We start from the raw sequence: 25103 nt of genomic DNA, 5'->3' as shown, positions 1-25103 counted from the left end.
GGGGCTCCCCGGGCAGAGCGGTTTGGCCCAGCCCTGGCTTGGAGCCAGGTGGAAACGCGCTGGTTTCCAGCTGAAGTTTCCCACCCATGTCCCAAAGCACCGGCTTTGCTCCGTCTCCCGGTGCTGTCGCCGCTGCCAGAGGCCTCCTGCCAAACCGAGCAGGGCTGGGTGTCAGAGCCTGCGGGAGCGGTGAATGCCCTGAAACCTTGTCCCGTCCTCAGCTCTCCCGGCTGTTTGGGGAAGCAGCATGGCTGCACCGTGCCTCCCCTCCCAGGGGAAGGAAATAATCCATCTGCTTCCACCGAGGGCGATGCTCAGTTTCACGCTTGAACTTCACACAGCGGCTGGGCATCACATGGACACCTGCGGTGCTTGGCTTGGGAAGGGGAAGGGAGTGGTTTGAGCAGAAATCGGAGCGTTTTAAGTTGACCTGCCAGGGCAGCATGAGGAAATCGGAGCGTTTTAAGTTGACCTGCCAGGTGGCGTGCTGCATTGCCACCCAGCAGCCCCTCACCACTGGCCGGGTCCCCACACAGGTGCCTCCATGCTCTGAAGGTAGGCTGGAAGGTGTGCTGGGCGAAGGCAGAGGAGGAGGAGGAGCAGAGCCGCATAGCCTTCCTCTCCCACGACATCAGCATGCTGCGCCTCTTCGAGACCTTCCTGGAGAACACCCCGCAGCTCACCCTGCTCCTCTACGTTATCCTGCGGACAAACAAGGCAGAGCCCTCCCAGGGTGAGGGGTCTGGGGCCAGAGGGGGAGCGCTGCGGGGGTGCAGGCTTGAGGTCAGAGCAGACTTGGATGGGACAGACCAGATGGGCTGTCCAGGGGCTGCAGGACCCAGCAGGACACTGTTCATCTGTCCTTACTTGAGGTGTCATTCTTCTCCCACGTCACTCCTTCCCTTGATGTGACACACAGGAGGGTGGACCCCTGTCCTGCGCTCGCATGCCCCAATGGACTATGCTGAGCTTGGGTTGGGAGGGTTGAAGCTGGAGGACCTCTGTCGTCATTCCTCTATGTGCCACAGGAGAGGCTGAGGGTCAGGAGAGAAATCAGGAGCCTGCTGGGGAGTGGGGAGATGCTGTTGTGCATGTGGACGGAGGGTGGAGCGCAGGCCACCGAGGAGGTGCTTTGGTGCCCGTCCTGGGGTGGGGAGCAAGTGTCACTGCAATGAAACGGGGAGCCCAACCATGCGCTGGTTGGGTGGAGCCAGCACTCATCTCCTGCCCGTGTGGGCTGGGGGCTTCCCTGGCTGGGAGACGGGCTCTGCAGAGCTGCTCGGTCCCGTTGCTTCTTCCCCACCTCCTGGGCAAGGCCAGGCACCAGCCTCCTCCTCGGGGAGGGCAGAACGCCGCGGGAGAGAGACAGGTGCTGAGGCTCTGACCCTCCGCAGCAGCTGCTTTGCAAGCTGGTGGGAAGCTCATTTTAGCAATGCCGGGCAGGGGGAGGTTTGAGCCAGGCTGGGTCCCCCTCAATCTGCCCTCAGCATCTCCACCACTGTGTCTGCAGGACTGGGGATCTGCACTGCGTTCCTGTGTGTGACCTGGTCTCTACTGGACTACCACCAGTCCCTGCGCTCCTTCTTGCAGGACAAGTACGGGCTGAGCCTGGGCTCCTCCATCGTCTACTTCCTGTGGAACCTCTTCCTCATCTGCCCCCGCATCCTCGCGGTCGCCCTCTTTGCCCTGCTCTGGCCCTATGGCGTGGCTGTCCACTTCCCGCTCGTGTGGCTGGCAATGTTCGTCTGGGTCAGCCTGCAGGGCACAGACTTCATGGAGTCGCCTGGCCCCGAGCAGCTCTACCGGGCCATGGTGGCCGTGATCCTCTACTTCAGCTGGTTCAATGTGGCTCAGGGGAGGACGCTGTACCGCAGCATCATCTATCACGGCTTCATCCTGGTGGACAGCACGCTGCTGGCCCTCTCCTGGCTCTGGTGCCGGTCCCCCTCTGACGAGCACTCGTACCTCGTCCCGGTGGTCTCCGCCACCCTGCCCTGCTATCTGCTGGGGCTGGCGCTGAGAGTCATGTACTACCAGTGGCTGCACCCCAATGTGCAGGCGCAGCAAGAACGTGGCTATGACGAGGTGGATGCCAACGCGAGGAGCGATGGGCTGGCATTTCGCTCGCTCTCGGTGCCAGACCTTGTGAACAGGCGGATGCAGTGGCTGGCCCAGACCCAGTTTCCCATCTCCCGGCCAGCAGGGCAGCGCTTCCTGAATGGGGATGCTGCTGTTGAGTCTGCTGTCTGAGGCCGGCTCCTCCAAAGTGACTTGCCAGGGAGATGATAGATTTGTTAGTCCTGCTCCTGGTTGTGTCCCCCCAGGCTGTTGTTTTGGGCAGCTGGAGGGACCAGGCAGAAACCAGGGGTGATGTGCAAGCACCCGGCAAGTCCCGCAACACACAGCACAGCTCCCATGGCTGTGCCCTCGGGGAGAACCGCGGTGTTTGTGGGGGGTCCAGCGTGTTGTGGCTGCACTGTCGTGTCAGCTTCTCTCGTTATTTATTATTAGCTTTTTCAAAAAAAAAAAAAAAAAGAGCAATGGTTTGTTCTGTCTGTCTGTGCCTCTCCTGTGCCTGCTGCCGCCGTTGCTGCTTGGGGAGGTGGGTGCTGGTGGGGGAGAGCTTGTTCCCTCCTTGGCAGCAGCTATCTGATCTATCTGTTTCCAGCCAGGCTTTTCCTCCTTCTGTTTTGCTGCTAAGGTCAAAGATCGCCCGTTATCGCTGTGTTCAGGGTGGGATGGGGAAGGAGGCAGGGAGTCCCCTGTGCTGGGAGAGCGGCCGCCCCTGGCAGGCAGGGGCAGCGGGGTGCCTGCACCCTGGGGAGGGTCTTGTGGGATGGTGTAGGGTCAGGGCATGTGGGGGCTGTGACCCTGCCTTGTGGCAGTGCTTTTCCCCTTCAGAAATGGGGAAGCACGTTCCAATGTGGATTCTCCATGGACAGAAACGTTGCTTCTGCCATTTGCTGGGTCCCTTCCTGCCTTTCCCTTCCTGCTGCGGGCTGAGAGAGGGGCAGAGCTGAAGCTTCATGCTTGAAGCTGGGCTCTGGGGCCTGGGCTGGTCAGGTCACCCCTTTGCTGCTGCCCCAGACTGTCACGTTTCTTCTTCGAGCAGCAAATGCTGTTTGTGGGGTGGGGGGCTGGCAGGGTGCAGCAGCGCCATGGGACCCCGTCCTCCTGGGGGGGCAGTTGCTGTGTCCTGGTGTATGGCTGCAGCATGGCTCAGTGCTTCTGGCTTATTATGGACACCTCATGGTCCCTTTGCTGGCATTCCCACCACCACACCCCGGGCGGTGCTCCTGACGCCATGACCGGGCTGGAGTTGGCCACGACTGGTTTCTCAGCCATAGGTGGCCGTTGATGAGGTCAGTGTGGGGCTGTGCTGGCTCCTGGGCACTGACACCCACTGCTTCCTAGGCGGAGCTGCCCCCCGGCTTGGTGCCAAGATCCGAGCAGGCCCCAAAATGGCCCCTGGCTTTTTTCCATTGCCCAGCCAGCAGCCGTGGCAGATCCTGGCTGCCCACAGCGTTGGCCCTTGGCCTCTTCTCCTCGCCTCCGTCACCTACCCTCCCGGCAGGACCCTGTCCCAGGAGGGGACCTCCCCACACAAGGGCAGGGGGAGGCAGCAGGATGCAGCTGGAGGAGTAGCTGAAATGCTCGTTTCACAGCTGTTCCTATAACAAGATAAGCCTGTGGCCAAGGACAGTGGCACTGGAGCAGAGGTGGGGAGGAGGGTTGTTTGTTGGCCTTGTACAAAAGAAAAAGGGAAGGGAAGGTTTGTGCGGGACTATCCAAGCACCGTGTGCCTCCCCTGGGCACCACAGCAGAGGCAGGGAGTCGGAACCTCCACCGCTGGCTCCCGCAGGACACCCCAGAGGAGCGGGGTCTCTGGCAGCTGCTTGTGCCAGCGGCTGTGCTGCGACCTGCAGCACCATCACTGTGAATGCCGTCGGTGCCACTGAGCCCAGCCCAGGCCATCGCAGGGGACAGGGACTGACTGCAGGGGTGTCAGAGAATAGGCTGAAGCAGTGACTATAGAAAATAAAGACTTTATTTTTTTTTTTTCCAGTTCATAGGACAGTTCCCATTACACAGACCACGAACAGGTAAAGGCTCTGCAGCCAGCAGCACGCGGGGCTCACCCCTCTCCCGCTGCCGAGGGATTGGTAGCGTAGCAAGGGCTGCTGCAGGCTCCGGGGCGTCCTGCTGCTTTCCATGAGCGCCAGCACAGACATCTCCCCCAGGGCTCTTGGAGGCAGCAAATATTAGTGGATCAGGTGGGGTTTTTTTAAAGCCTCCACGGCTGCGGTGAAGCTAGAGGGGAGGCCGGTAGCACCTAGGCAGGCTCGGCGTCAGTGCCCCGGGCCAGCAGGCTGGCATTCATTCAGGCATTCGGGTTTGTCATCAGTTCAGCTACAGCCGGGTTGGGGGTAACGGGAGAGCACAGAGACAGAAAAAAAAAAATCAATGCTTGGATAGAGGTGCTGTTCCTGCCACATGAGAGACAGGAAAAGTCTTAAATTCATCCAACAGAGGAAAAAATAAAATAGCCAAGTCAACCTTTATTAAACATAAACACAGAAATGTACCATCAACCTCCTATTATAAAAGTACTTTACATACATTCAAGGAAACATCGTATAAATATCAGTATGAACCGTCACTGGCTGCGAGAGTTCCACACTCAGCTAAAATTTTGCCGACATCTTAAAATTTCCTTAAAACATTTTAAAGTAAACAAACACAAAGCAAAGCCAGCCAGCTGCCAGGCTGCTCGGTACCTTGGGTCCAGCACTTGCTGGGAGTGCCTGGGCAAAACACATCCCACCTCCCAGCGTGGGCCAGCACAGCTCTCCTGCGAGCTGCTTTGGACGTTAGTGAAGCAGAGGGGCTGCTCAGCCACGCCGGATGGTGGGAGGTTAAGGCACAGGTTTTAATCCCAAAGCTCAGCCAGCCAGAGTACAAGACGTGCTCCGAACAGGCTGTTTCACAGGCTGGGACATCTCCCAGGCCCGCTTACAGGAGACCTTTGGATGGGCTGGGGACCCGCAGAGAGATGTTCAGGATCCAGCACAGAATCTTCTGTGACTGCGAATAAGTCCTGATCTTCTGGTAACATTTCAGACCCTGGGAGCAATGGGGCTGGTTCTGGGCACGGCTCACTTCCTACCAGATCTGCTCTGGCTGATGCAGTAACAACACAGGGACCCCAGATGAACTGGACCCTTTATGGACCCCGCAGTAATGGAGCTGTAGCCCTGTGGCATCTCTCCCTGATCTGCACGGGCCCCCGCTGCTGTGAAACACCAGCACACATCTACACGGGCTGCCCCAGCTGCGTGGGAACACCTGGTAACACACCTGAGCTCACCATCTTGTGTACACGGCAGATGGGAGAACATCCACCATGGGCTCCTGCTCCTGCTTCTCTTCAACCTCTGCTGCTGAGCACTACCCAGCACGTCCCCAGCTTGCTCCAGGGGCTCTGCTGGGCCAGCAGCTGTGAGCAGAGCAGCAGCTGTCAGTGCAGCCAGAAGACATCCCCTCCACTGAGCTGTTCAGGAACACCCACAGCAGAAATTGGCTCCTCAGATTTTTCTAATGGGGCGAGAGGCCATGGTGCTCACAGACAGCAGCTTCTACACAGATGGCATGCTCCTGAAGCAGAGAGTTCCTGGGGAAATATGACCCGGAGCATCCGCCTGAGATCAGAGCACAAGGCCAACAACTAGCAAGGAGCTGGATGGAAAGCAGACTGCTCCCAACTCCTGTGACAACCTTGGAGAAAGAGAATCTCCTCTGATTTTAAGTTTTTTTTTAAAAAAGCAAAACTGGAGCTAGGAACATGTGAAACAGAGACCTCTGTGTCCAGTCCCTTAGCTCTGGGGACCCAAACCCCTTGCTCTACGCACCTTCTCCGTGGTGGTGACCGGAGCTGGCCTAGGAACAGACACTCCTGGGGCAGAGCAGAGCATGTGCTGAGCTGGCCCAGCAACTCCCCCAGCACTGATGGAAATCATTCCTCATTAATTAATGCCATGAAAGGACTGCAGCAAACACATCACCTGCTCCTGTGGGCACAGCCTGAGTGGGTCAGTGTCCTCCCTGAAGTGACATGCTTTCAGACCAGCCCCCCACGGGTCCCAGACGGGTGATGCTGGGCTGGAGACCAGAGATCTGGAGGGGTTTGGGTGCAGCTGTGGTGTTTGGCTCAGCAGGAGCAGCAGAGGCGTGCGATGGGGCACAGCAGACATCTGTCCTCTCTGCAGAAACCCCAGGCACCTGCTGATTTGGTGCCATCGGGGTACAGGGAGGAGGCAGATACCACTGAACACAGGCTGACTTGGCACAAAACCAGCGCCCTGTGCCAGCCCCCAGTCTCCAGCTGGCTATTTCTGGCTAGTGGTACTGCAGGTCACTGACTCCAGCCTTTTTTTCTGGGATGGTAGCAGAAAAATCAGCGTAACCATCACTCCCAAGGCCAGCGTGCTCCAGGCTGCCAAGTCACAGTGTCTTAGAAAATTAAGTCCCTCTTAACAAGGGTTTTGTTTCTAACGATGTAGTTAGGCTAATGCAAAGAAGAATACAAGAAAATTGAATCTGATTCTACTAAAAGGAACTTACTTTCACAAATGGAGTCAGGAAAGCAGAGGTGAAGGTTAATAACCATACCCTTCTTTGTAACATTCATGAGGATTTAGTTCTCTCAAATTATTCCTAGTCCAGACGAGGACTCTGTTCACATCTGAGCAGTCTGCAATAGTGTTGTGCTGTATCTACTGTTCATAGGCAGTTCTGTTTTCCTTTACAGGGAAATCTGTGGGATCTATGGTGTGGGTCATGGATAGCTGGAATCCAATGATCTCCTGCTTGTTAAGAGGGCTTGTGCGCACATTGACTAGAAGCCACCGGGATCAACTCAGAACACCAACACCTCTACAAGGAACCACGTACCCCAGAAACATTCCCCTATCTTTCTATTTTCCAGTAATCCCATGTTGAGGAAATAACATAAGGACATTGTAATAAATTAACTGCTTTGAACACCCAGGGAAGGAGAGAGGACACATTTCACAGCAATAGAGGTATTTTTGACATTTTCATTAATATTTCCCGTGGAAAAAAAACATAGCTCTTTTCGGCTTTGCGAAACAAGGGAGGTTCAGCTCTGCCATCAGTATTTTTCTATAAAAATAAGGTTTTGTGTTTACTTGGGTTCTACAACTAAGCTGAATCGAAAGGAGAAGGCTCTTACAAATACTTCTGCTGTTGTATCACCCTCTCCCTCTGGAGACTACCTGCTAGAGGAATTCAGCTGGCTTCTGTAAGTCTCTTCTTCAGACAAGCTCTAGCTCTGCTGAGTCTAGTGCTTCTTTATATGACACCTTTGTACTTGGCAGGGCCTGTACTCCTGAGGAAATAACCTGGTGTCATGTTTTACTGTACAGTTTGCATTAGGTATGTTTTCTTCATCAAGCTGAAAAGTGGGTTCCCAAATGTATGAGATTTCTTCCTCCCCAGCGATGGAGAGAGCTTGCAGGAGCTGCAGTCACGCCTTTGCTCCAACTTCTTACAGGAAGTCTAACTCGAGGGCTTGGTGAAGGGACACGAGATCTGCATGATTTGTGATCCTCCAGAAAGGCATGTTGTGCTGTAACAGAGAGATGACAAAGTCAGGTTTATCGGAATGATTTTACAGCTAGGTGAAAGCGGCCAAGGTACACCTGTAGGGTTGTGCAATACGGCGTTTGTGACAGCACTGTCTGAGCATACCATGTTCAGGAAGGACCTCAGCCATATGCACATGGGTACCTGAAACCTCTCTTATCTGCACATCTGTTTATGATGGGCACCAGCACTGACTATCAGCTGCTTTGCATGCTCGTGCTGGAAACCTCAGCGCTCGGCTGTGAGCTGCTACTTCACCCAGGAAAGCCTTTCCAGGGCTCCCAGGGAACCTGCATAGATGACAACTCTGGCACATGGCAGACAACATGAAGCACGCAGAGACGATGTCCTGACAGTAATCTATGCACTTCACTGCCCTTCATTAGCATGACTGAATGACCTGGTCAGTCCAAATCAATCAAACTGTTTGCTCCTTGTTTGTAATTCAGACTAATGGTAGATGCTATGTATTGATCTGACTGCGGGCAACCGAGTCCTGACTCCCTCCGTGCTTCCGAGAAATTGCATTATTCTAACTGATAGCTGCAGGCTACGATCAAGACATGCTACATCAAGATACTGTTTTACAGGGACAATGTTATACACAATCCTAAACAAGAGTAAAACAGAAACTTTAAACCCCGAAGAGCCAGAAAACTCCCCATCTTAATGTAGTGAAAGATCTCTTGCATCAAAGGCAAAGTTTCCTCCTGGCTACCCCTGGCCTGAAGAGTTCAGCCCTGGAAAGAGAGTCCCTGCATAAAAAGACTGCTGCAGTAACTTCCCTTTGCATCTACCCACATCCCACCTCTGCAGAGCTAGAAACCCACCTGCTTAGCCGCAACCTCTTCATCACGCCCATCTCCAATTACCACATAGGTGACTTTCTTTCCAAATCGTGACACAATCCTCTCAAAACAGCTCTCTTTACCTGCCAAAAGACAACCCCACTATAATGAGCCTTAGGCAGAGAGTAACAGAAGCCTGAACAGGTCCCTTCTTCCCAGTACAGAAACACGTTCTTGTCTTACTGGGAAGGGGTTAACACCCAGTTCAGCTTGTGAGGCCAGGAGCCACCACTATTACATGGCCAGCTGGACCACAGCAGCCATGGGGGCTGCTCAGCTGCAGAAATTGTATTTTCTGTGTAAAAATCCCAGCTAACCCGCAGCAGATGCCTCAGTGCCAGGTACTCAGCACAACCCCTTACCTATTTTTGTAGCACTATAAATATTTTCGATGGGAAACACCTCGCCCAATCCATACAGGAGAACTTTGGCAAGAGCTGGCACCAGTTGGGTTGTTGTGATCAGGATGTTCACACAGTTTTTTCTAAAAGAAAAAAAAACACTTGTAAAAGCACATCTGTGGCCAGTGGCGCCGAGGGCTACTCTGGGCAGCTTGCTTGGCTTTCCAAAGTGCCACGTGCTTTGTCGTCCTGCTTTCAAGAGGCTTTTTAGGCCAAGATTTTGATGTGTGGTTTTTGCTTGTTTGTTTTTTGTTTTAAACAGAAATTCTCTCACAGAAATGCAATTTTGTGAGCACAGCCCTATTAAGGGGACCTTCTTAACACCAGATGTTGCAGCAGAAAAATCCCCAAGGGTGCTCAGGAGTGGAGTTCCTGTACTCACTCACTTTGCTTCCCAGTACCTGTGACAAGCAGCAGTAGTATTACATATGGACACTGCTGCAACAAACCACTGCATGCAAATCTAAGTGAGAGAAAGGGCTGAGAAAGCAACATACACATTTCCAGTTTCCATACCTGGACTGTATGAGTAGCAGGGACTTTAATGCAGTTTCCAGCCAGGAATCCGTTAGCACTTCTATATCGGTCCTTAGTCGCTGCAGAGCTTCCCTCTTCTGTGGGCTAAGGAGGCCTGCAAGGCAAGCAACACAAGTTTTCCCAGCTGAGCTGGCAAGTCTAACATAGAGAGAGACATCACTCAATTTAACAGCTGTTCTGCAATAAATAACACGGTACTGTGATGTGATGCACGGTACAGCATCTGAAAGCTGAGACTGTCTCAAGGCAACGGGAGAAACCAGCTTCCAGCGACACGGATGAGCCCAGACACCCATCTGTGACTCTGACTGTGGGGAATTGGGCAGATACTTTTCTCTGATTATTTCAAGACATTTCTCAGGATACGTGCAACAAAATGCATTTCTCTTGTACAAAGCACTCTCAGCAATAGGTGTTGTCCGAGGCCACAGACGGCAGGGGAAGGAACTCCTGCCCTCTCTGACTTCCTACTTCCCAAGGACCCTTTCCACTTTATTCCTTTTAGATATCTTTTTTAATCCCCCCTTTTTTTTTTTAATCCCCATATTTTTTATCCCTTTTAGATATCATTTTCTCAAAGCATCCAGTTTTGAATTAAAAGCAGACAGAAATGGAGCCCATACACTCAAACCTGCTCCCGTCAGTAAATACAAGAAGAAAGGAGCACCTTGAGTCTGAACCTCTCTCCACCCTATTTCCAGCCATGACGTACAAACCCCCCACCTCACTCCAGCCCTGAAGTACACCAGTCCTCTGACAATGAGGCCACGGAGGGACTCATTGTGGGCTGCGCTGCCAACTGCTTTACCATGTGGCTTTAGACAGGTCCTGAAAAACTTTGCACCCAGGTTTCCCACGTGCAAAATATGGAATAATGGTCTGATCCCTACCAGAAATAAGGTAATTGCTTCATACTGAAATGCAGACCTACACTGATAATTTTTAAGGCTGAAAGTTACAGTTTTGGACACCTGGTTTTTAGATAATATGTCCAAGAAAACGTTCTATCAAGTTTTTTTTGTGCAGGCAAAGGGTATCCAAACCCACAATCCACGAGGCCAAGTCACCCTGCCAGGTGAGCTGCTCCAGCAGCACCCTTTTCCCAGGGATGTCAATGCCAAGATTCAGACTAAACAGAAAATTTATCTACGTTTGATATCTGTGCTTTGCATCATTATTACTACTTTGGCATTGGAAGGGAAGCAAAACTAGATGTTTTTAAGTGACTTTGTGAACAGATGGTAGAGATGTCATGTCAGACTATGAGCACAACAGCCAAAAGTGTGAACGCGGTATTTCTTGACAATGGCATGATGAAAGACAGATTTTGTGAAGACACGAGTGGAAAGACCTCCTAAGCAGGTAAGTCATTTAGGTCCGCTCTAAGCAGAGTGACAGGCAGCCTTTCATACAAAATTAGCAAAGGGACACTGTTTGCACCAAAATTTTCTCTTAGATACAGGATTGACTGACCACCCCTATCTACATGATAACTCTCAGACTGCACTGGCATGCCATTCAGTTTTGGAAGATGTACCCTCTTAGATTCCACAGAGATTTGATCTCATTTAGCATTAGGAGAATGGTTACTTTTCATGTCCAAACATTCAGGAAAGCAAAAGCTCTGAGGAAGGACGGAGTCTGGCACCACAAACTGTTTAGTGCTCAGATATTGGTGCAGGTGAACACTCACCTCCAACGTTAGTTTTGTATTTGTCGTAGATCTCTCGTACCCTGCGGTAGCGGAAGGCCAGTTTTCTCATCCAGTCCACTCCACCCTGGACACCAACCGATGAGCTGTGATTTGCATTACTTCCTGAGCCACTGAAGCCATCCGTGGAGAAATTGTAGTTGCTATTTCAGAAAAGCAGATCTGTTACGTGTGCCACAGCAGCAGAATCACTGCAGCTTTTCTGGCGGGGTTGCAGACTTCAGCTCTGACAGCAGCTAGAAAAGCACCTCGGAGAGGAACTCTGCACAACCACCACTGCACCCCGACAGCAGAGGCCGACTTCTATTGGCAACATACTCTGATATCCAACTACATTTGCTGCCGGTTCTGAACTGCTGTACTGAAATGTACTGATTCAACTCTTCTTTCACACCCTCCACTACAAAACCTTCCTTTGCTCTTTGACTGCTCACTCCTCTGTGATACAGAGCATCCTTCCCACTAACCCCGTTCTCATCATGCAGTGATGAACCCCAGCATAGTATTTTCCAAACATTAACATCCGTGTCTTTACATCACAGCTGCAGCTCCACAAGCAGATGAGCTGCTTTACCAGCTCATGACTGCAGGAAGCAGGTCCTGCTTCACCACTTCCCCGTATTTCTTTCTCCCTGACAGACAGGCACTTCTCAGACCTTTCCATGAGCCAGTTCAGCTCTTTAATGCAAGAGAAAACTTACCATCACCCCGCCTGATAGTGTACAAAATCAGCTCACAGAGGGATGCAAACCATAGGGAGACTTTCAAAGGTCAAGATCATGAAGTTTGGAGCATTGGTTCTCCATTCATGACATGTCATTGAGCACACAGGCAACATTCAACAGTGGACAATATAATTCACATTATAATTCCGAAAGTCTTAATGTTTTGTAGATCTTCAAGGAAATACCACCCAGCAAACAAACACCGTTTGCCAGGTTTCATCCCCTGCACAATGCTGACCTCCATCCCTTAACCCCATTTGGGTTTGAAGTCCCCACAAAAAACAGATTACATCAGCTACACATTTCATGCATTCATCAGTACACCACCTTAAATCTTGGCCATTGTCATCAGATGCCACATCTTCTATGTGTACCTGGTCACACTCCTGTTTAAGAAAAAAATAAAAATAAAGTCACACTGTTGTAATCCAGAAATATACTGAAATTTGCAGATTAAAGAAAGTGTGATATAAAACAAAACCCTCACATTTCCCAACAGCAGTAAGCCATGCCATACTGCCTCCACAAACCTATACATAGCTTCCATTAGCTTTGTCTTCCAGTACTAGGTTTTACTTCTTGGCACCTACAGGTCCTTGCCAAGACTGTGATTTGAAGTACCAGAAGTGTCTGAAAAAAGCATGTTTCTATGACATTTCGAGTTGTCTGCAAAAAAGGAACTTCGACATCACTAAATAGGTTGGACTCAAAGCTCACTTGTCATTTGAAACCCTTCTGCCATTTCACAAGAACAAACCAAACAAACCCAAAAATACCCCAAGACCGCATTATCTGGTCAAGTATTGATATTCCATTTCATCAACACAACGGTCAATTCCGTTACCGGAGAGCCACAGCACGAACCCTGGAGTGAAACATCAGCATGGTGGCACTGCCAAGACTCTGGTGCTTAGCACAGCTGATTTAACCCAGAGATAAACTGCAAACACCTTAGGACAAGAAGTGAATTTTCCACATTTCAAGAATTTCCCACTGCTGCTACTAACCAACACCTACAGCTATAAGTGTTGTTGTTGATCACATAGTTAACATATCAGTGACTACCTTTCCAGCACAAGAGACTGTATTTGGTGTTGTGTTTTGAGGTTTTTTTCTGGGGCAGGGAGGTAACTGTCATTACCACCTTTGCGAAGTTCACAGTTGCAAGTAGTCGCAGCCACAAATGGAAACTTCATTTAAGTTTCTATTTGCATCAACAAAACCATCTTGTTTTCCCACGATGTATATCAGTGGTGCACCTACAATTAGTGTTCACTGTTCACATTCAGCCTTCCTAAGCTTTAAACTAGTCCCATAAATTCTGCAAATTAGGTTCATGAGTCCATATTCGTGGACTCATATCAAAGATGACATGAGTCAGAAAGTTTGCTATTTCCAACCATTTAATTCCAGATTCTGGCATAACTTCACACCTTCCTGTATAGATCGCGTTACTGTGTCCATTACAATCTGATAATATACCATAGCACAGCAGAGGGCATTGCCATGATTAAAGCAAAGATTTATATTCAACTCCTGTTGAAGTGGTGCAGAACAGCGAGATTTATTTAATTTGGCAAAGAATACTGTGCATGAAAGAGGATGGGAGCTGATCAGAAGTCCTTGAGGCAGGATGGGAACGGGAGAGCAGCAGAGATAGCTTGCAGGAAAGAAAAATGGAGGGTGCTGTGGGACCTCCAGGTGTACAGCATGCTTGTCTACGGAAGCGTATCCTTCATAGCTGTTACACAGCCAATGTAACCTACTGAGATACTGGCCGAGATGCACAAGTTGTATTCTGCCCTTGGCTTAGTCAAAGCCCCTGAGAACTGCCATTCTCAAGGTCACCTTTTTCCCCCACATCTCTGGTCTCCATTTCAAAACAGGATCAGTGAAAGCAAAGTGCTTACCAGTCCATAATGAAAATATAAGACAAAGCAGACATCACTCTCTTTATACAGGTTCAAGCAGAAACCCATGAGAGAGCTAAGAGAGCTCATGACACTGGAAGTCTGCAGAATGCCTGTCTCAGATAAAAGAGTACACCTCTTTGATTTGGTTGTGCTTAGAACCACTTCAGTTTTGGCAGACTGCTATGTTTCAGCATTACATAGCTCTAAAGCACAATAGCCCTCACAAACGGTGCAGTGTAATTCTAACTAGGTAACGTGGAGCTTTGCCTTTCAAAAACATTTGCCATGTACCTCCAAGTCATTGAAAAACAAGTGAGTATCAGCTACTTCAAAAATCATCTCCTCCATTGACAGACCTGAGCCAATCACTAGAGTTGGATCCTGGCAAAACAAGAAGAGAAAATGTAAATTCACTGTGGTTACAGGCAGAAGTAAATTGTGATAAATATTTAATCAGTTACATTGCACAGAGTTTCTACTGTATATCAAGCCTGATGTAATTCCACCTGCATTCAGTGGTGTGAACTACAATTTCCCTAGTATTTTAAACAACTCAATAAAAAAAAAAAATCCACATTCTGATAATACAGCGACCCAAAATTTAACAAAACACTTCAGTACTGCATAGCAGGGACTGATGCACTTTTAGAAGCAACACAAACAAAACATTCAAAAATCTTCAATATATTTTGAAGGAGAAAAAGTACTTCTTTTCACTATGTGCTATGACCTCAATAATTCCCAATTATGGTAAAAACAGTTTGACATTTTAAGACTTGTATTATTAGAAGGGAAATGTTTGTGGTGTCCATATCCTAGCTCTGTATAAAGCCAAATTTAGTGTTCTTTCCCTGCCTCAAACTGCCAACAAGTTAAAAGTATTACCTTATATATTTAAAACAAAATATTATTTTCTATTCCTTTTCCAAAGATTAACATTTACTTCTGCATAACATATATGGTTTTTCTTCCACAGAAAAGACAACATTACCTTGCCATATTTTTGAGCATAAGACCCTGTGAGAAGTGAATGGAAGATTATGATGGTCTCATCCAGGTCCCAGAGAAACACTCGCTGTGTAGAGAATAAAAGCAGGTTAGAGTTGAGATATTCCAAGCACTGAGCTACAATAAAGGAGCAAGTTTTAGCGTTAATTTTGTGGCTAGTTGCAGTATGCTTTTAACAGGTATGAACAACAGTATTCATCTTACAGGCTGGACACATTATCAATTAAACTCTTTCAGTTTAGTGCGGTGAAGTTTATATACCACTACACTGCAACTAGATGCTCAGAGTAAGGCTCTCTTGGTCAAAGTATTTCAAAAGCTTCTCTTGCTTTTACAGTTATAAAAGCAAAAACGTAGAGTGCTAATGAACTTTAGAGCCCTACTAGGGTAGAAGTTTACTGTCTGTGATCTGGAGAGCACCAGGTAAATGACCTTGGTGTTTATCAGAGACACCTTTGTTATGATAAATAAGGGGGATTGGCTGCCACGAGGAATAGCAGAGTTTCAGTACAGAAGGACTTTGATAAACTTGAGAACTGGGCCAACAGGAACTAGAAGAAGTTCAGTAACTGCAGATTCTGCATGTGGGGTAGAATAACCCCTCGTATTGGTCCAGGCTGGAAGGAGCTGGAGGGTACAGTGGACACCAGGTGCAGTTATGAGCCAGCAGCGCTCTCTCCCTGTGGATAAGATGAACTGCCTGCTGGAGAATACTAAGTGTGCCTAGCTGACAGAAGGAAAGTGCTGTCTCACCTTACTTGGCACTGGGAAAGTAACCCCAGATTGCATCCCCAGTTCCAGGGGTATGTGAGGAAACTAGAGAGCGGCAGGCAAAAGGCTGTCAAGATGGTCAGCAGCCTAAAGGAGAGGCTGAGGGAGATGTGATGGTTTATCTTGACAAAGAGGAGACTGAGGGTGATCTAGTAGCAGACCACAACTAATTGAAAAGGAACTGCAAATATGATGGAGGCTAATTCTTCTCAGTAGTGGCAGGCAGAAAATTGCCATGGAAAAAGAAGGGGAAATTTGCAGCTTGGGAGATTCCAGTTGGAGATAGACAACCTTCTTCCCCAGGTGGACGTGGTACAGATCACTAGACAGGTATAGGATCCCTAACCTTGGAGGTTCTCAAGACTCAGCTAGAGTGAGACATGGTTCTAGTGCTGGAGACAGCCCTTCTCTGAGCAGGAGGCTGTATTACAGACACCCAGATGTCTCCTCCATTGACACCACTATGATTCCAAGACACGTTTAAGTGATGCTTGTCAAGGACCACTGAAGAACTCATTTGGGCCAGTTCTCAGATAACATGGGTCATGGGAATTTCCCAAATTATCTCTCAGTACAGGAAAGACATGGATCTCTTGGAGCTGGTCCAGAGGAGGGCCACAAAAACGATCAGAGGGATGGAACACTTCTCCTGTGAGGAAAGGCTGAGAGAGTTGGGGTTGTTCAGGCTGGAGAAGAGAAGGCTCCGGGGAGACCTTATTGCGGCCTTTCGATACTTAAAGGGGGCTTATAAGAAAGATGGAGACAGACTTTTTAGTAGGCCCTGTAGCAATAGGACAAGGGGGAATGGTTTTAAACTAAAAGACGGTAGATTCAGACTAGATGTAAGGAAGAAATTTTTTACGATGAGGGTGGTGAAACACTAGCACAGGTTGCCCAGAGAGGTGGTGGATGCCCCATCCCTGGAAACATTCAAGGTCAAGTTGGACGGGGCTCTGAGCAACCTGATCTGTTGAAGATGTCCCTGCCCACAGCAGGGGGGTTGGACTAGATGATCCATTTCAACCCAAACGATTCTATGACTCTAATGATCCCCTTCCATTCCCATGGAGATAGGACAAAAGAAAGAGAGGAGGACTACACACTAGGTGGACTACACCACCACACTATTCTGCAATGCTACCTGTAGAAAACAAGATTACTACTTACCTCCAGTTCACTGTCCTGTGAGGAGGAGGTATCTGCTTTCCTCTTCCCCCTGTTCTTCCCAGGGATATTTTTTCTTGCCTGCTCATCTAACTCTTTACTCGCTGTTGCTCTTGATAATGAAGGACTTGTGGATGCATCTCCTAGAAGAATGAAATCACACAGCTCTCACCCCTCTCATGTCTCAAAACGAACACCAACATAAAGCTTATAGCATTTGGCCACAAACCTCCTTTGCAAAAGGTAAGATGTTATCTTGCTTTATTGATACAGTAGTAGTTGAACCCTTATTAGAACATAAAACATGATTTCTTTGTCCCATCATTTCAAAACAGCTCTGTCTCCTCAATTCAGTCCACCAGGACTGAGCTACCGCAACTACAAAGCCAAAGACAGAGCACCTTCCATCCTAAGGCCTGTAACCCCTCAGATGTCTCACTACCCTGGAACTGCTTTATTACTCAATTGTTTCTTTTAATACTTCTTGAGAGATCACCAGAAACCCTTAGTCTGGAATAAGTGTACAAAGGAAAGTATTTCACGATGCCTCTCCCTCCCAGAAAGGAAAGTATTTCACGATGCCTCTCCCTCCCAGACTTCCTGGACTAGTCAAATGCCTTTTGTGTCAAGCAACACTATACAACACATGCTGTTTCCACCTCCGCATACACTACTCACTCCTGTGCCACTGTAAGCCTTTGACTAACAGTTAAACAATAGTCAGTACACAGAGTTATCTGGAGTGTGTTAATCACACACAAATCCACAGTGTGCTAACTGTAAAACAGACATACTTAGACTACAGCTCCATTGGCCTATCCAAGGATTAGTAAAGAATAACAGGGATGATCTCGGCCCTGGAGACACAGACTTGGCCAAGCACCATGGCCATGACTGACAGGGATACATTATGGAGCCTATTCTGCTACTGGTAAGAACACCCCTCCCAGGGAAAGAGTAAAGCACCAGCACAAAAAATATTAAAAAAAAATCAATGCTTTGATGTGCAGAATATTACAACCATGATGGGAGATACTCTCTGAATCCTTTATTAACAGTTCAGGCAGAAGAGTTAACATCCCCGATGTCTGCCTACCTAGTTCAGAAATAGGACCAGAACTGTAGCGGGAAGGCAGAGAGCACAGGGGACTTGAAAGAGCTTGAATTCAGTCTGGGTTTTGAGGACGAGACATTGCAATTCCTATGAAAATTCATGCAAAATGGTGAACTCGGAGAATTCCTGAGCTAAGAAAATGGCACTGAAAACATTAAGAACCGGGCCATTCCCTGGCCAGTGCCTTGAAATAACAGGTCAATTCCTTAGGATTTCAACATCAAATAGGAATGAATTCTCATGGGTAAATCTGCTGCTGCTCACCCCAACTAGAGGGCAACTGCTTCCTGAAAGAGGGAAAGTGCTTGAAGCACCATGCTTCTTGATTTACAACATCACAGCGTGGTATGTGTCATCCCCTGTCTGTAGCATCCCATAAGGTAAAGGTGGAACTTCACTGAGTTCAAGACTATCAATTTGTATGCTTTGCTCACTGGCAGCCACCCATCCCCGCTTTCAGGTTGCTTGAATGAGTTTGAGGACTTGGCAGAGCTCAGGTACTGATGGACTTGGGGAAGATGGAGAAGGCAAAGTGCTGCAAAGGCAGTCACTCACCACCTCCCACAAGCAGGCTGATGCCCAGCCAATCTCCAAGCAAGAGCCACCTTGAAGCTAACCCCCCCCCCTTCTTCCTCTACTTCAGTTTTTATTGCTGAACATGACATTATATGGTATGGGATATCCCTTTGGTCAGCTCAGGTCAGCTGTCCCAGCTGTGTCACCTTCCAGGTTCTTGTCCACCCCAAGCCTGCTTGCTGGGGGGTGTGTGGAGGGGAGAAAGCCTTGACACTGTACAGGCATTGTTCAGCAGTAGTCAAAACACTGGTGTGTTATCAACACTGCTTTAGCCACAAATCCAAAACACAGCACCAGCCGAGCTGCTATGAAGAAAGTTAGCTCCATCCTGGCCAGACCGAGGGCACCAACAAAAATGAATGGAATCTGTATTTTTTTTCCAGCCTACCAATCTGCAACAGGCAGCAGATTTCAATTTAAAACTGTTTGACAACACAGGAAGAATCTCATAACTCTTTGCGTAAGACACAAGAAGAAGCACTAAGTCTTTGCTCTTGTCCTTGTTAAGCTCAGGAAACTGTTTTTGGTGAGGAAATTTTAGTCAACACCACACGGTTGGTACATGACACAGCATTAGTGGAAAAGGCCAGCAAAAGATGTGATTTCTCTAGAATAGTCAACTGAACCTTTTCAATCCACTTCCTACATCTCTTACCAGCTAAAATCTTCTCCCCCTGACAAGTGCCAGGTAACTTAATGCTACGCAGATGCAGATCTGCTCACATACAAAGCACAGCAGAACAGCTGTCATTTCAAAAATGGTTTACATGATGAAGCAGAAGAAAGGAAAATATGTACTTCTGGGAACATCAGAGACCAACTCATCGAGAGGTGACAGCTGAACTACAGCTCTTGAAAATGCATGAGCAGTCCCAGAGGACTCCCATAACTGGGACTGGCAGCTATGTCGTGGCTGTCAGGTAATCTGAATACCTGGCTGCGGGAGGGAAAGAGCTAGCATGAGCTATTGAGACTGGCCATCATCAACTGCCCTGTAGCCCAAGTGAACACCCAGCCCTGACACATGACAGAATCAATGATCCCCAAGGAGCTGCTGTTGGCAACTCTTCAAGTCACCCCTGGAATTCCCTCTCCCTACGGCATTCAGAGCATGTGGTAGGTGTTTCCTGAATCTCAGCAGTATAAGACTTCCAATACGTAAGTTTGGCTGGCCCACCATAATACTCTGCACACCAGTGAGACCAGTCTGACAATGAAAGGCAAATGTCCTGTCCAGGCCAGCACACAAAGGTGCTGCAATTACCTTTTGGAAAAAAGTTTTCCCCCTGTCTGCACACTGTACTGTTTATCACAGGCATTTTGCAGCCACCCTGTTAAAGATCCAACCATTACCGGAGGAATGTCTCTGCACCGGCCGCGTAGCCACCATGGCGTTTGGTTTTTCGGTTGGATACGTAGTTGTTGCTAATGCAGTACTCTCCGTGTTGCTGTCTGCTGGTGTTACAACTCCAAAGCCAGAACTCGGGTAACACGTCTGGTACTGACTTTGGCCAAGGATCGTGTACGTAGGATATTCCTGTTAGAAGAAAGGATGGAGGAATGTCTCTGCACCGGCCGCGTAGCCACCATGGCGTTTGGTTTTTCGGTTGGATACGTAGTTGTTGCTAATGCAGTACTCTCCGTGTTGCTGTCTGCTGGTGTTACAACTCCAAAGCCAGAACTCGGGTAACACGTCTGGTACTGACTTTGGCCAAGGATCGTGTACGTAGGATATTCCTGTTAGAAGAAAGGATCGGTTATGATAGGACCTTCTTTCAGAAGGTGCTGCAATTACCTTTTGGAAAAAAGTTTTCCCCCTGTCTGCACACTGTACTGTTTATCACAGGCATTTTGCAGCCACCCTGTTAAAGATCCAACCATTACCGGAGGAATGTCTCTGCACCGGCCGCGTAGCCACCATGGCGTTTGGTTTTTCGGTTGGATACGTAGTTGTTGCTAATGCAGTACTCTCCGTGTTGCTGTCTGCTGGTGTTACAACTCCAAAGCCAGAACTCGGGTAACACGTCTGGTACTGACTTTGGCCAAGGATCGTGTACGTAGGATATTCCTGTTAGAAGAAAGGATCGGTTATGATAGGACACTTCTTTCAGAAACACTCTATATTAAGATGACTTTTACGCTAGAATATGCCTGTCAAAGAGAAATCCCAGCTAGAGCACAGTCTGACTTTATGCTATTTCTTTCTGCATATGTAAGACATCCCAAAAAAGGGTTGAGAGATCTGACTTCCCAACGGCCCCCGCACAGGCAGGTTCTGCAGACAGGAGGCCAGCAATCACAGGGCCACTCCTCTGCCTCCAGTTTCTTCAAAAATTAATTAATTATGCATGATGTGACAGTAACAGGGGAGTATCGAGTGGATGCCACGGCATCAGTCAACACTGTCTGTATTCTGGAATTTGTGGTTTTGTCTTGCGTTTTGCCTTCTGATACCAGATGTACTGACAGCGACAGAAAGTGGTCTTGGCACTGGCTGAGGCTGCAATCCTGGCCACAGCTACAGGATAAACTGCCTTTACTCATGTCCTGACTTCAGCAAGCAATTATTTTGCATGCAGTGATGAAAGGTATCCATTTATGAAGACTATTTACTCATTTAGGAGGAGATCACTGAGCACCTGAAGCTGTGCTTGAGGATTTTAATTTCTGCTACTGATAGTAAAGAAAGCAGCCACCCCAAAAGTCGCGTCACACTCTTCAGGCACACTGTGCACTCCCGATTCCCTCAAAGAGCAACCTGGATTTGTGAACCAGGTACCTTGGTCTGCACTACTGAAAGAAAGTATTTTTTTCCCCTTACAACTCCAAGCAAGTTTATGTTAACGAAAGAACCTTAAAAAGCAACAGCATAAGCATACAAGGATTTTTGTGCATCCATTGCATTTTCCACACTTCCTATATTCTCTTTCTGCAAAGTTGTGACATTGAAGGGTTCCTTTGTATATCTAAATATTCAGAATGGCAGTTAACCGCTGACGGTGCTATGTACTACCCAGAGCAGGTCACAGTCAGGGGGAAGGGCTCTGTGCTACTTGCAGGGCTTTCTGACTTTGTTTTATTCTAGCACCATCAGAATGCATCTCCTACTTCACTGGGTTTTTTTGTTTGTTTTGTTTGTGTACAACTTATTTTCCTTTTCTTGCTGAGGAAGAACAAAGGCATTCAAAAAACATCCACCTATAATCCTCCCTGTAGGTTTGGTTCTCAAAATAGTTCTATTGTTTCTTCTCTACTGTCTCTCTTGCAGAGATCTCAGTACCCTGTTTAAGATTCACCACACAATCTGCAGATAAGGAAACAGCTTTGAACAGATGAAGTGAGTTTGTGGCGAAGGCCAAAGGGAAAAGCGTCATGGTCAAAGAGACAGCAAGAGTAATTTTGCTGACTCTGAGTTACATACTGAGCCCTATAATGCTAGTACCCATTGTGCTCCATTTGCAGTGATGCAAATATTTGGCCTTCCTTTGTTAAGTTTTGAGTAACATGTTAAACAAAGGTGAAGGAGATGCTGCACATAAATAGAACAAGGAAGAAGTTTTACCTGTGAGATGCTGGCTACTGCTGATGTGGAAATATTGACAACAGTTGAGGATGTAGAGACTGGACTGGCATTGGTAGTTGATGCTGTAAAATTAAGAATTACTGCATTAAATGCTTCTAGAAAAGCACAAGACACAGGAACAATCCAAGTTGCGAAATAAGTACTTACTAGCCTTATGTGCAAGTCTTTGTGCTTCCAGAGGCACTCTGCTTGTAACAGCCAAAAAAGAGTTGGGGTGTATTTTGAAACCAGTTACATTTCAACTGGGCTTACAGGGAAGGAGACCTAGCATATCTTTAAAAACAGTACTTTCAAATGTTTCAGAAACCTTTTCCCTCCATGCCTGCTAAGCAACTGGAGTATAATTAAAATGGTTTCACATCTTTACTAAAAGTTTTGAGAAGACAACAATTACATTCCAACGTTCAGTTACTAGCAGTTGAAAATTAATCAGAATAAATCAATAAAATGGATATAAATGTGTTTAAATCAGTTCTAATAAAAAATTCTCTCTGCATTGGACTTAGCATATTTAGTCTAATTAGATCAAAAAAATTAAGGAAATACTAAAATACTTCAGATAGTATAAAAAGGGTGCTTCCTACTGGAGAAAGTGAACGTATCTCCCCATATCCCTGTGAGACTACAACTGGTTTTTGGATGAGACTTTCTGAAATAATTTGTCAACAGCTTGTAAGACAAATTATTAGAGACATGTAGTTGTTAGTATGAATTTTAAGATGTTTAATAGCCTTCATGTCACTGCATTCAGTTCTTCCAAAACACAGAAGAGGCTGCTAGAGTACCTTCTGGGAACACCAGTCATTTAGCAGATTTTGTGGTTTTCCAGCCACAAGACCACTCCATTAAACATTACTCCACACGGGGTTTTGGGACCCTCAAGGATTAGTGAAAACAAATAATGAAATCAGCATGAACAAAATCAGGATGTGCTAAACCAGGTGCCACCAAAAAATATTTTCTTTTGCTAAACCTTCTTTCTCTGCACACAAAAACGCCCAAAAATCACTTTTAGATGCTTATGAAAAGACTTGCAGAAATCCACAGTATCAACTACTTTACCATCACTCTGAGAAAAGCCCTCACTTTCTGTAAATAACACCCCTGCAGAATTCACCCCAAGACTGAAGAACTCAAGCTTCTGAAGGCTTCAGTCTTTCTACCCCAGAGAAACAGACCCCACCATGAACTCTTAATCGGTGTACGTTGTGTTATGGCAAGCACATATACTACCTGGTGAACAGCTCCTGGAAAGAGGAATGGATCCAAAATATGCCTCAAAAAAGATGAAAAACAAAAGAAATATATCTTAAAAGAGGTGCAGAAATACACAGTATTTACAAGAGGTGAGAAATGTGAAGGGTGGCATCTCTGCAGAAGCAGAAACGAAGGTAAGTAATTAGCCCCTGGGAATCCCCTCACAGATAGGAGCAGCAGTGTTCAAAAAAAGATGGGAGAGAATTTTGCGGGGAGACATTTAGAAAAAGGAAAAAAGGCTGCACTGAACAGCAATAATGGTAATGAAGATACTCAAGTACCTACAGTAGCTATGCAGCTACTAGAAGCACAGCTGTGAGAGTAAGGTACCCGTCACAGATACTCCTCACAAGCAACTGCTAGAGAACAGGGGTTAGTTTCCAAATAAAACTCTTTCCAACTATACATGTTACGGAAACGATGAAGGCTGTTATTACCTCAAGAAAATGTCACTTCCTAGGGCACTGCGAAGAGCAGCTCTCCAGAAGAGATCCTCGCTAACACGGAACAAACCTGCCATGAAGCCAGAGGAGATGAACTATCTAGAAGACAGATTATTCTACCACCTCTCTCAAGATTATCACGGAGCGCAAACAGAAAGCGATTCTCATCTGTAGTGCTCTGAAGAAGATGCTTCTCCACCGACATAGATAACAGAAGTTAAGAAATCATAGAAAAAAGATTCCAAGTGCTGAGATTCTTGTAAAAACACAGATTTCCTCATATGAACTTCATTGTTTATCTTAACTCTGGTCTCCTTCCAACTTTTATTTTTTAATTACCCTTTATCTATACAGTGTTACGCATCAGATCTTCACAAACAGCTCCCACTACATAGATTAACCAATTCTTTCTGCACCGTGGGTCAGTTCCGTTTACCTGTGAATGGGCCAAAAACATGCAAAAATGTTTGGCATGGATGTGCCAAAAGGAACCACTTCATGGTCTCAGGTTTAAAAGACCAGCAAACACAAGTACTGCCTTGAAGCTGTCGTGACTCTTTTTCTCTTCTCCTCTTTCTCCCTCACTTCCAGACCTCAACCTCAGACCTTATATCCCTACCTCCCCTGCCTTATTCATCCCATTCAGTTTTGCTTCAGTCATTTTCAAAGATGTTTCAACCTGCTTCATGTGCTGGGAAGGGAAATTGCAATTAATGCATTTTACGTTTCACTTGGCTGCTTTGCTCTCACAGGGAAGGAAGAGGTGAGGCAAGAAGCAGCCATTCCTCCCACGTTGCTCCCAGTGCTTCCAAGCGCCTCTGCAACACACCACCATGGCCATCGCTCAGGTGAGTATGAAAAGCAAAATTCTTAGTGACTAAGTGCATCTGACCATTTACCAGGGTTCAAACATCACAATACTTCAGTCCAGCATCTGCAGACTAAACCATATCCACGCACTGAAATACACCTCTGGTGGGACAGCAGCATCATACAACTGTGTATCACCCTACTATTTTGATTGGAGAGAACAGATAGATTTTCAAGAGGTTACCAATAAAGCAACTTTGCCCATCCTTCCAGCTCCTGCTCCACCACCTCCTGTGCACCAGCCCAAGTACTGAGCTGATCCCTCAGCGGGCTGCTTGCTAACTTGATGAAAAGGAAACATAGAAAATCCAAAAAAGGAAGAGTTTCCTGCCAGTTTGCAAGAAGTTTTTCAGAAAAGTGATAGCATTTACACAATTCAGGTGACTTTTTCACACTTTCAAAGAGCAGCCTGAAGGGAAACTCTCCTCAAATCACACGTTCTCACAGCAGCGTGGATCAAATGTTTTAAAATCCTTCTGCGGAGCGAGGCCTGATGGCGGCTCCATCACCTCACCGA

At 47.4% G+C, this 25103-nt stretch overlaps 2 protein-coding genes across 5 annotated transcripts in view; one reads left to right on the top strand and one right to left on the bottom strand.

The window, feature by feature from the left end:
* The first annotated feature begins 550 nt into the window (after positions 1 to 550).
* XKR8 (XK related 8) lies at positions 551 to 2464 on the top strand. Its single transcript, XM_009286648.2, has 2 exons — positions 551 to 733; positions 1511 to 2464. Exons 1-2 carry the CDS (start codon positions 637 to 639, stop codon positions 2248 to 2250), a joined length of 837 nt encoding a protein of 278 aa, XP_009284923.1. The 5' UTR covers positions 551 to 636; the 3' UTR covers positions 2251 to 2464.
* Positions 2465 to 4539: 2075 nt separating this feature from the next.
* The window catches only part of EYA3 (EYA transcriptional coactivator and phosphatase 3), a 46674-nt gene continuing 26110 nt past the window's right edge, over positions 4540 to 25103 (bottom strand). For 2 of the 4 annotated variants that reach the window (XM_009286645.1, XM_009286646.1), the window contains 11 exons: positions 21996 to 22078; positions 20318 to 20501; positions 16747 to 16886; positions 14792 to 14875; positions 14092 to 14181; positions 12215 to 12273; positions 11145 to 11305; positions 9431 to 9545; positions 8876 to 8997; positions 8496 to 8596; positions 4540 to 7648 (listed from right to left, as the gene is read on the bottom strand). In XM_009286645.1, coding sequence (XP_009284920.1) covers positions 7568 to 7648; positions 8496 to 8596; positions 8876 to 8997; positions 9431 to 9545; positions 11145 to 11305; positions 12215 to 12273; positions 14092 to 14181; positions 14792 to 14875; positions 16747 to 16886; positions 20318 to 20501; positions 21996 to 22078 — 1220 coding nt within the window. In that variant the 3' untranslated portion in view covers positions 4540 to 7567. The remainder of the gene's footprint in view (positions 7649 to 8495; positions 8597 to 8875; positions 8998 to 9430; positions 9546 to 11144; positions 11306 to 12214; positions 12274 to 14091; positions 14182 to 14791; positions 14876 to 16746; positions 16887 to 20317; positions 20502 to 21995; positions 22079 to 25103) is intronic. The other 2 variants (XR_002086292.1, XM_009286647.1) reach the window with 2 other exon arrangements.

This window comes from Aptenodytes forsteri, unplaced genomic scaffold (assembly GCF_000699145.1).
Source record: "Aptenodytes forsteri isolate BGI_AS27 unplaced genomic scaffold, ASM69914v1 Scaffold40, whole genome shotgun sequence".
NCBI lineage: Eukaryota > Metazoa > Chordata > Aves > Sphenisciformes > Spheniscidae > Aptenodytes > Aptenodytes forsteri.
This window is presented reverse-complemented; position numbering and strand designations above follow the sequence as displayed.